The sequence below is a fragment of the Gavia stellata genome, chromosome 14 (genome assembly GCF_030936135.1).
Source record: "Gavia stellata isolate bGavSte3 chromosome 14, bGavSte3.hap2, whole genome shotgun sequence".
NCBI classification, from domain to species: domain Eukaryota; kingdom Metazoa; phylum Chordata; class Aves; order Gaviiformes; family Gaviidae; genus Gavia; species Gavia stellata.
The window spans coordinates 7,554,480-7,566,113 of NC_082607.1; the positions used below are offsets into that span (position 1 = coordinate 7,554,480).

General features: G+C 55.4%; 1 protein-coding gene across 1 annotated transcript; it reads left to right on the top strand.

Annotated features, from left to right (window-relative positions):
- Window positions 1-226: 226 nt before the first annotated feature.
- On the top strand, window positions 227-8,903 carry TNMD (tenomodulin). The gene is made up of 7 exons (XM_059824524.1): window positions 227-289; window positions 417-551; window positions 3,763-3,903; window positions 4,699-4,800; window positions 6,684-6,837; window positions 7,999-8,171; window positions 8,559-8,903. Exons 1-7 carry the CDS (start codon window positions 242-244, stop codon window positions 8,766-8,768), a joined length of 963 nt encoding a protein of 320 aa, XP_059680507.1. The 5' UTR covers window positions 227-241; the 3' UTR covers window positions 8,769-8,903.
- Window positions 8,904-11,634: the final 2,731 nt, after the last annotated feature.

The window sequence follows — 11,634 nt, forward strand, 5'->3', positions numbered from 1 at the left end:
GCTGATGGGCGCTGCGCGGCAGAGATTCGTGCGGGCTCGTCTGCGAGAGTGTGGGAATGGCTTGCACCCTGCAAACAGCAAGCGCTGCGGGAGCACCCGGGGCCCGGCAGGCTGCGGAGGAAAGCTGGCTGCCACCGTCATTGGGGCGGCAGTGACCCAGCCTTCCCCACCGCATGTGCAGCCCAGAGCCTCTGTAACTCCACCTCGGCGCGGGCTCGCATCCTCACACACGGAGGAGACCATGGGAGGGACGGCTCGGGAGAGCCCGGAGGACTGCCGCTTTCTGGACGTAAGTTCGTGGCTTGCTGTGCCACCGTGCAGCTTGCCAGCGTGATAAATGTCTGATATGCATGTGTACTCGTCCCTCCTTGAATCATCAGCCAACCTCTGGCTATCGCCGTTTTGTCATTAATTAGGCAGAAGCATCCAAGACGCGAAAGAAGACCTGCACCAGATACCAGATCTGCGGACTGCTCTTCAGCGTGCTGCTCATTTCTCTTATTCTGATATTTTTTGGTGTCAAATATCTCTGGAACCCAACACCCAGAAAAGTAAGTAAAGACTATCTGATCCAGCGTTTCTGAGTGCCGCTTCCCCAGCCGGAGCTGTCCCCCCCCACTCACTGCAACTTTTAACTACACCCCGAAACCCAGGCAACTTTACAAAATGCATTTTCTTAGACCACAAGTATTCATGGGACTTTTAAAAATCTTTGTATTATTCATAACTAGATTTTACTTTATACAGGCTGGGTTTTTTTCTCTGTCACCGCATTCTTTCCCTAACTGACAATTACAGGGGATGGGAGCTACGCCACGAAGAGTTAAAGTTACTCTTATTTCACCGGCAGCAAATTTTATGACAAGTAAGAAAATATTTTCCATTTCATTTCAATTATCTTGCCAGAAACTGGTGGAAAAGTCATTATGCCACCACATAAAGAGGAGAGAAAGCCAGGACGCAGTGGTGATTGATTGTCATGGATTATATTTCTTACTTTAATGTGTCTGCAATGTGAGGGGACGGTGAGACGGATTAGCTTTTGGAGGAGCTTCTGCTAACTGGATTGTGCTCGTTTATTCCCAGCTCCCCAGACGGACGCTGCTGTAAGTGCTGAGCGTGCCGGGGGCGGCATCTCTGCTCGCTCCAGCCAAGATCTTGGCAATTCTGCCAAAACCCCTTTTTTTTGTCCCGTACCCCAAGCAAATCGCTTAACTTGAAGCCTACAGCCTGCCCAGTGCTCCTCATCCTCCTCCCCTTTGAGTTTCCATGCTCATCCAGGAGGCCCCGCTTTGCACCCTGGCGCTGGTGGGTTTTCCCGACTCTCGAGAGGATTTCCAAAATTCCCATGTGCAGCCAAGGTGGACTCTTTCCCACGGTGGCATCTCCTCTCTCCTCCCTGTCCCACGCCGGAGCCAGGCCAGCCTGGCCGGGCTGTCCTCCCGCCAGCTGGAGGAAGCACCCTGCTCGCCAGAAACTTTGTCTTCTTATCAGCAAATAGAAATAAATAACCCCCAAAACAAAAGAAAAAGTAATAAAAGCCATATGTGCCTCCAGGCTCCTGCCAAGACTGTTATAAAGTCTCTACTGTTCCTCGAAAAACAGGGTGCGTGCCAGCCACGGGTGGAAGAGGCAGTTAACCCCTGGAGGGGAGGTTTTCTCCGAGCCGGCGGCACCGAGCCGTTGCCGCAGCCTTGGAAGGGTTATCCAGGGCGCTGGTCCTCGGCTCCGGCGGCCTGATGGAGGATGGAATCAGTCGGTACTTCTGAAAGCCCTTCTCAACGCCTGGCGGGCGGGCAAGCGAAGCGCGAGGTCGCAGGAGAGCAAAGATGTTCCCACGGTGGAGCTGCACGCTGATGCTCCCGGCATCCGGCATCGCCACGTCCTCTGCGGCCGTGGGGCAGCAGCTTCTCCGGGAGTCCTCTGGGAACAGCAGGACAGGGGAGGCTGGAAGTTCCTAACACTCAAAAATAGAGACCAAGGGGAATTAAACTCTTTAAAGAACAAAAAGTGCTTTGAGCTCCCTTCACACAACTGGAGAATGGAAAAAATCTTTGAAGAAGACTTGTTCCTCCGAGGGGTGGCCTTGGACACGGCGCTGCCCTCTGCACAGCAGCATCCGCGCCGGCTGGCACCGCCGACAAGCGAAGGCGATGAGTCAGCTAACAAGGGGTTCGTCGCGGCCTTGCAAGGGGACATATTTCAACGATTCGCAAGCAAGTGTCATTTTTAGCCCTATAAAACATTTCACAGCTCTCCGAGCAGCACAGAGCTGGCCAAGCCCAAATGGGTTAGCTGGCCACCGTGCTGGCAAAAGTAATTCTTCGTAAATGGAGAGGCACTCGAAGGTAAGGTGCCACCCGGGATCCTACCCTCCTAGAGATGATTTACAGCACCGTGCACATTTTGTCAGTCAAAACCAGCGGCCTTCCAGCCATTTTAGGCTTCAGACTGTTTTTACGGTACCGTAAAATCCATTGACAGCCATACATCTTTATAAAAGCCTTCTGCTGACAAACAGGAGCTGCTCACGGCTGCCAAGACACACATTGCTCTTCCAACTTTTAAGCAGGGGCAAAGGTACCCGGCAGCTACCCCCGGCTGGTTCTGCACCCAGGCTTCCTCCAGTGGTTGCAAAACGGGGGATGGTGATGCTGAAAATGTCGCTAAGAGGCTTTGAACCCCCAATGGGGAGGGATGTGCAAGAACCAGGGGAACCTGAAAGGGGGTTTAGCTCAGGACTGCAGGCAGAGCCCCTGCCCCTCGCTGGGGCATTGCTGCGGGGCCAGGGTGCTCCTTCCCCGGCTCCGTCACCATGCCGGGGGACAAACAGGGCTCTCCCGTCCCCATGCCTCCATCACTCTCTCCTGCCCTGTGGACTTGAGGGGTTTTGCACAAGCCCTTTGCTTCTGCATGACACCGTTTGATTTGGGAAACAAGACTCCCCAAGGCTCGCCAGCTCTCGCCACGCCGTGGGATCATTCTTGTGCTTCAAATAGCATCTGCCACTTCTCATCCTTTAAGGGTCAGGCATCCACAGCGACTGGAGGGCTGCTGGGCTGGCTGAGCGCGGCGAGCACCTGCGAGGAGGAGAGGGCTGCTCCCCCCGGCACTGCTCACCCCGGCTCCCTGCAGGGATGAGTGCTGCCGGGAAGCCGGCTGCTACGCCTCGAAGCTCTTCAGCAGCCCTCGAGGAGGTCTTTGATCCGCAGGCAATCCCTGATCTCCTCCAGGCAGAGAGAGGCTTTTACCTCTGCCTTTCCAGGAAAAACAGAAGGCGCAGAGATGGAGCAGGCGAGCTGGGGACACGGTAGTGGAGCAAGTGAGCCGGGGATGCAGTGACGGAGCAAGCAAGCCTTGGGCAGGGGAAAGCGAGGTCCCTTGGGCTCAGGACTTTGGTCCAGCCCGGGACGTAAACAGGCTCGTGCCACAGAAAACACCAGCAAAGGCTGAGCCGTGGCACAGCTCCTGCTTGAAGTGTGGGATGAGTATCTTCTCTCTCAGGCTTGACACACATGTCCCCCTGCGCAGCCTGGCCCCATCCTGCCCTTCTTCCCAGTCCTGGCGCCTGGGAGGTGCCTCTCCTTGCACTATCCAGACAATCACCCTGGCTCAGAGCCGGGGCACAGGGAAGCAGCCCGCCCTGCCGCAGGGTGCCCAGCACCAGGGGTCAGGCACCCAGCACCAGACCGCTCGCCCACCGGCCAGCGTGTGAAATCGGTGTGGGCTGAGCCGACCCCTGTGCGGTTTTGGCCCTCGCAGGTTTACGACATGGAGCACACGTTCTTCAGCCATGGCGAGAAGAAGAAGATTGTGATGGAGATCGACCCTCTGGCCAGGACAGAGACCTTCAGGAGCGGGAACGGCAGCGAGGAAATCCTGGAGATCCATGACTTCAAAAACGTGAGTGAGACAGGGTTCGTCCCCACGAGCCTGCCACGAGCAGGACCAGCAGTATCCCTTAGGCACCGCGGGGTCGCTGGAGCAAGGCCCAGGACGATTTGCTTCTGCATCAGGGAGAGCAATGCCCAGAAGCAGACTCTCTGGGGATGCTCTCAAAGGAAAGAGACGTGTATCTACATAAGCTTCCACTGGTATTTAATAGTGGCATGGTTCAGTTCCAACGAAATACATCTTAAAAGCAAGACCTAGTTATTGGATTTACCCTTGCAAAGGAACACAATCATCATAAATCTATCCAAGCCCAGTACCTTTGTCTGTCTGGAGAGCATTAAAACCTCATGACAATGTTGTAGGCTCTCTCTGAAACCTAATTAAAATTTGTAGGGAAATACCCTGTGCAGTGACATATGGCAAAATTTTCAGCTAATAGCCTAGCAGGAACTGGGGGCTGAATGTTCATATAACCATAACGGTCAGATGCTATTCTGCATATTTTTATTTATGATCACTAGAGCTTGTGATAGTTATAAGGAGAAGGGGAGCAAAGTAAAATTTTATGACTATCTGCCTTAAAATATTTGTAAAAAGCCCAATTCTCCCAAACCATAAAATGCAATATCCCTTAGGAGAACCTGTTAGTACATCTTAGCACCGCTGCTGAACAGAGTTTGCACAAAAACTTCAACAGGAAAAATACAACTAAACCCTCATCCAGCTGTACCCTCCCTACGATGGGGTTATTTATCCTCCTGCTTTGCCCTGAATGCTTTTTTGCTGTTTGTTTTGATGTTGTAGGGAATAACTGGCATCTTCTTTGTGGGACTTCAAAAATGTTTCATCAAAACTCAAACTAAAGTGCTACCTGAGACAACAGAGGCCAAGATCCCCGAGCTTGAGGTAGGTGAATAAAACAGGACACCCCTCTGCCCCCGGTGAAACCCACTCCCTTCCCTGGCATTGGGAGGGCGGCCGCCATCCCCACCGCCCTCCCATCGGCTCCAGCCTTCCCAGAGACTCCACAATAAAGAAATAAGGAGTTGTGATCACTTCATAAAATGATCTTATTTCAGAAGATTGCTTCTAAAAACAAGAAGAGGAAAGAGACGGGATTAGGCAGCCGACAGACAAAAACCTCTTGGCACAATACTGGAGATCAAGAACAATAATCCTGTTGTAGTCAAAAGGTTGCAAGGCAGCTCAGGATTAGCAGGCACCAAAAAGTCAATCAAATTTTTTTCTCCAAGAATTGAGGCTCATATTCTCAAGTAGAATGAGGCAGAAGTAATGTATTTAAAAGAGCAGCCACATTTAAGAAATGCGGTTTGAGAAAGCGCTCAGCGTACAGCCCTGGGAGGTGGGGAGCGCCGGGCTTGGGCCACCTCCCTCTCCTGCCCAGACCTTCCTCCCACCCATGTGCATGATTGCTTCTTACGCCCATTTAACTTTTGCCCACCACATCCCGCTGCAAGGAGTCGCACACTTTGCATGCTGCGTGGAAAAAGTGTTTGGCACCATATCTTAACCCTTCTCTGACAGCGTGACCTGGGGTGACGGCTCAGTCCCTTGAAAGCAGTTGTCCCCTCTCCCTGTCCCCATCCCCAAGCGCCTGTCCCTGTCCCCATCCCCGAGGGCGGTGGCACAGCCCTGCAGCACAGCCTTCCCGCCTCCTCGTTCGCAAGACGAAGGGTTTTAGCAGATTGAATCCCCTCCAAGGAAGACATTGCAGATAAAAAAACAGCAGGACACATGTTTGAAACGAAGCGTGGGCAGAAACATTTCCCTGAATCATAACCCAAATTCCCAGACACCGATTCTTTGATTATGCCGTACAGATCTTTTCTGCTACCATCGTAAAAGGGATATGACTTCCCAGGCTTCAGCAGAACATTGCCCCAGGTAGAGAGCTGAGATGTAAAACCCAACGAGATAAATGTAGATTTAAGCTCTAGTCATCTGTTCCCAGAGTCCCCGCGCTTGCCAGGTCCTTCAGGTAGCACCTCCCCAGCCCTGAGGCTTTCACCAGAGACTCCGAAAATGACTCAGACTGGGTTAGGTTGTGTTGGCTCTTTCCTACGACTTCCCAAAGCCATAATGAAAAACTCTATAAAAGAGAAAATCAGCTCTAGACACCTTCTGGAGAGTAAAATGCCATTTGCCAGCTTGCTCTATGGGCTACCACCACCAACACACACAACATTGCCTTGGCAGATAGCTCAGTGCAGACCCATCCAATAATCTTTATATATCTGCCTCCCTAAGTGCCTGCCAAAACACACCATGGACTAATGCAACGGCAGAGACATGTGGTATAAATTACAGAATATGGCCGTGCAAAGAATTTCTGTGAGGAATAAATTAAAGTGTTCGATCACAAAATCAGTAGCAGAAGGAGAGAGAAATTAAGTAGTAAGAGCAAAGCAGAGAGGAGATGTTTTAATCTTGGGTTTTAAATGAGTTGGGGCGCTCCAGAAGGCTCTTCCAGATGGTGGGGACTGCACAGGAGAAGGCTCTTGAAGCATGATGAGCAGAGGGAGGAGAGAGCAGGGTGGTGTTGGCTGAGAGGGGGCAGGAAAGACAAGGCTCATGAAGGGTCTCCCTCCATGAGGACCAGCAGGGTATTTCATCTGCATCTGGCAAGCACCCTGAGCCAAGGCAGATGAAGACCAGATGCTCTCTGGGAGGGGAGAGGTGCCTCTGGCCAAGCCAAGGGGAGGAGAAGCAGCCAGCGGTGGGGAGAGGGTGTCTCACCACACCAGGGTGAAATCTTGCTCTTCTTGCAGGGAGAAGAAATCACGACCACCTACTTTGAGCAGTCCGTGGTCTGGGTGCCTGGGGAAAAGCCCATTCAGAACAAGGAGTTTCTGAAAAGCTCCAAAATTTTTGACATCTGCAGAAATGTGACCATCTACTGGATCCACCCCACACCAATAGCAGGTACACGGAGCCGTCTTCTCCCCAAAGTGTTCATGAGCCCCCTCACTGGGACCAGCCCTGCCACCCACCCATGTCCCCTCTGCCATTTGTGCCGGTGCAACACAGTGGGAACCCATTTCCACAGCCTTGTCGTGCATTTCAGACATAAACACAATGTTGGCAACTACCACGAGAGAACATGGCCAATGTAATAGCAGGGGCTGAATTTTCTCTCAGCAAAGTGCTCGTCTGTGCTGGCTCCCCACCGCCCTGCACTTTGCAGAGTGGCCACCCTCTTCATAACAAGGCAAAAGAAAGAAAAACCCTTTGTACCTGCAGAGAAGCCAGCACTGCTGGAAACTGGGACGCCTAAATTCTCGTCACTGCATGAACATCAGAACATGAGCAGACATCCACATCTAAATCACACAACAGGGTTGCCACCTCAAGCTGCTCGCTACACAGCCCTCGCAGAGGTTGCGGCCTCTGAGATCCGCCAGCGTAATTACCCGCTATCTCTAACCCACTTCTATCCCAATGAGATAGTTTAAAAACCCCTACTGAGAAAACTCCCTCCGCTCTGCAGCAGCAGAGGCACATCTTGTCCCCCACGGGTACCACTCGGCTCACGGCCATCGATGGTCCCGGAAGAAAGTTGGCATCAGAGATCCCTGATGCAGAGGGATGCTGCTGTCCTCGGCTGCTGTCCCCTTTCTAATTCCGCAGTCCCTGCTATCAAGCCCTGCTGCAAAGAAAATTAATGTCACTCTGTGTCTTACCTAAGCCACCAACGGGTGCCATAGCTGGGCCTAATCTGCCCTAAATCTCTACAAATCCCCCCCGCAGCAGCAGAGCCCACCACGAGGACATGCTTCCCCACACCTGCAGCCCCGTGCAGGGGATGCCAACACCACCCATGGGTACCCGCCACCCGGGAGCACCGGGAGGAGATGGGCCATGTCTTCGCCACCCTCCCCTCCTGCCATATTATGTGCTACAGGCCTTCACCCTGGCTTGGTAAGAGCAGGAGGCAATGGAGTAGAGTTGGTTTGCTGGTGGGGCTGCTCAGGTCGGAGCGGTTTCCTCCTCTTCTTGTTCCATGGCACCAAATTAATGCCTGCTGCTGCATTTGTCCCCCTGCTCCCTGGTTGTCGACAGCAACGTTTGGGCTCTTTCCCATAGCTCCTGAGCTGGCCAACCTTGAAGGGGCAGAAGAAGAAGACCCTGAGCTGCTCGTGGACAAGCAGGGCTGGTTGGACGGGGGGAGCGAACACGAGGTGGAGAAGGATGCACAGCCAGGGCCCAAGCGTCGGGCACGGCAACTCACCGAGGAGGACCTGCCCATCAACGACTATGTGAGTATGGGGAATGCACCCTGGGGTGCCCCAGCCATGCTCCTAGGGTGTCCTGGCCATGGTCATGGGGTGTCCTGACTATGCTCCTGGGGTGTCCTGGTTGTGCTCCTGGGGTGTCCCGGCCGTGATCCTGGGGTGTCCTGGCTATGCTCCTGGGGTGTCCTGGTTGTGCTCCGGGGGGGGCCTGGCCATCTTCCTAGCATGCTCTGGCCATGCTCCTGCGGTGTCCTGGTCATGTTCCTGGGGTGCCCAGGCTGTGCTCCTTGGGAAGTCCTGTCCCTGCTTCTGGAGTGCCCTATCCATGCTCCCAGGGTGCCCTGGCCATGTTCCTGGGGTGCCCCAGCCATGTGCCCCCCGTGCTGCACTGACACTGGCTCTTCCTGGCAGTCGGAGAATGGGCTGGAGTTCCACCCCTTGTGGGATGAGCGAGGCTACTGCTGTGCCCAGTGCCGCCGCGCCAACCGCTACTGCCGGCGGGTCTGTGAGCCCCTCCTGGGCTACTACCCCTACCCCTACTGCTACCAGGGTGGGAGGGTCATCTGCCGGATCATCATGCCCTGCAACTGGTGGATCGCGCGGATGCTGGGCAGGGTGTAGCACCCACCGCGCAGCACCCAGCGCTTGGGTGCTGCCCCATGCACGCCTGCCGTGTCGCCACCCGTCTGGATGCATCCTGACGTAGCCGACGCGCAGGTCGGCTTAATTGCTGGCGAGCGTGCAAGCCCACTGGCCGTGGCACCCCCACCGAGCACACACCGCCTGTCCCCCCCCTTCATCCTGCGCTGCTCCCACGGGGCTGGGGGTGGCCATGCTCGAGTGCATTGTCGCCACGCTGAGCAGCAAGAGGCAAACAATAAATGTCCTGTATGAGCGATTGCAAAGAAAATGGAAAGTCGCCTAGTCTCAGTCTGTGATGCTTAATGGGTCTGAGAAGTGATCTAATTGCTCGGCTGCCTCGTCACGAGCATCCATAACTCAGGTACTGGGACTACCGGCGCTCACCTCGCTGGGAACGTGCGGAGGACCCTAATTTGCTCCAACGCCGCTGGCAGTTGTTCAGCACGTCCCAACCTTCTGCTCCTACGTGCTCTGATGTGTTCTGTAGTTACTAGCGACAGCTCAGGGGTGGCACCAGTCCCTTCTGGAGCGATGTGCAGCACAGCAGTGTGCGGGCAAGGCGGAGGCAGGAGTGGGCGCAAGGAGCCCCCAGGTAACCAGGCAGCCAAAGCTGGAGGGAGCGGTGGCGTGGAGGACCCCAAGTGCCATCAGCTGCCCCCAGCCCTATGACCAACAGGCAAAACCTGAGCTGTAGGAGGCAAAAAAAAGTCCTTGACATTGCAGCCGCCTTGAGCAGGACACTGCCTGCAGCAGTGCTGAGGGCTAACGGCCAAAATCCCTGCGCACCCCCCACGGACCCCCTGCACAGCCTTCCTCTGCTCATGGCCTCAGTGCTCACGCCAGACCCCAGGTTTCAGCTCTCGTCCCAGGGAACCGGCTGCTGCCGAGCAGCTTTGACATCCCATGGGTGTCACCAGGCGAAATGCCCTTAGTGTCACCGAGGGTGACGCGCTGCCGCAGTCGGGGCTTTCCAGGAAAACACCTGGACTGAGGACCCTGCCCAGGTGTGCATACAGAGGAGGGAGCAGGGGGTCGGGCTCTGCTCACCACCACTGTGCTGGGTGCTGGCTGTGGTGTCCCCAAGGCTGCCGGGCCCTCCCCGCGTCCCTGTGGTCCCGCGGAGACGTGAGCACGTTTTAAGAGAAGTTCCCTCCATCCCTGCTCACGGCTGCGCTGACAACATAGTTAAAACACTGGGAGCCACCGGGAGCACCGTGCAGCAGAGCTCCCCGCACGGCATCCCGAGGAACGCCAACCGGCCTTGGGGACACCGGGTGTTTCTGGCAAGTTCCCCAAGACATTTTATGCCCCTGAGAGGGGACATCTGAATGCCGCGGGGACATGTGAAACCCACCTGGCCACAGCTGCCGCAGGAAACCAGAGCCCTGGGGCCAGCCAGCGGTACTCGTGTCCCTGTTCGGCTCATGACCCACCCGGGTCACCAAGGTGCATCCAACGCCTTTGCCAGGACAGCAGTGTCCCAAGTCCACCTGGCAACTCCCCCAGCACACGCCTGTACCTCTGGGACATCACTGGTGTCTCTCCAAATGCGAGCAAGGTGTCTCCTGAAGCACGATATAACTAGGTAAGATCTGCACCCTCTGACGGCCACTGTGCCTGTCGCTGGGCGTGGGGACGAGCAGGCTGGACAAGCCTCCTTCCTCCTCTGGGTGGAACGGACAAACAGTCAGCGCCGGTTTTCCTGCATCAGCTCAGAAACCTCCAGGCTCCCCGTGCCACCCTCTGCCAGCACCATCCCCGCCCGGCATCGCCTCCGCCATCCACCCCGGCAAGGAAGCTGTCAGCAGAAGCAGGGGCGCAGGCAGCGCAGGGTCGCTTCCCTCTGCGCAGGCTTTCTGGTAAAGATGGGCTTATCCAAACCTGGCCCTGCTTCTCACGTGTTCCTGCCCTGCCTCCATCCATGCATTAATTGCAGCCATCTTTCCACCCCGGTTTCCATGCTCTGACGCACTCTGCCTCGCTGTCCTGACCCAGGAGGCTTTCAGCCAGCCAGGTGCTGACAACAGTCTGATTTACTCACCCAGGTTAAACGCAACATAAGGATTTTGGGTGTTCCCCTTTGGGTTCCTCCGTCAGCAGCAAGACTGCCTCATACCTGGTGATTTGCCGCACCATGGGGCAGTTTGGCTGGGGCAGCTCACCCAGTACCCGAGCAGCATTTGCCAAACGCTGACAGAGAGCCACCACTCCTACCCGCAGCTTAACCCCTCGTTTTACGCCTGCCACCTCCCCGGGAGCGGGAGAGGCAGCCCCGGCAGCCGGCCGGCTGCTCCAGACCACAGCTCTTGTGAGTCGGTGCTCGAGACCTGAAAATCCCCCAAGCTGGGCGGGATAAGGGCTTCACCGCACCACTGCGGCACCAGGCTCAGAAGGGCAAAGGCTTGCTGACGAAAGAGCCCCAAGACCAGCAGTATCAAACGAACGCAAAAGCTTAAATGCACGTTTCTTGCCCCAGGGAGAGGCTGGGGAGGCAGGCAGCTCCAGCAGCGCTGCCCTGCCCTTTGCTCGGAGCGATCGGCCAGCCGGCAGACGATACCCGCGTTTGCACGGAGCTGAACTCATCCGCGCGGCTCCTGGGCTGGGATGCTCCAGGCCTTCTGTTTCAGCATGGTTACACAACTGCTGTTATGAAGAAAATTTAATTACAGAAGGTATTTGTAAGCACAAGTGCACCGGTGAGCATTGGAGAAACGCAAACTGCGATGGTCCAGAGGTTTCTGGCTGGCCCGGGGCGAGCTGATTATCTCCCGAGGGGGTTTGCTGCTCTTTGCAGCGACTTGAGCAGAGGAATTCCAGATGAAAAGAAAAGCCAAGGCAGTTTCAT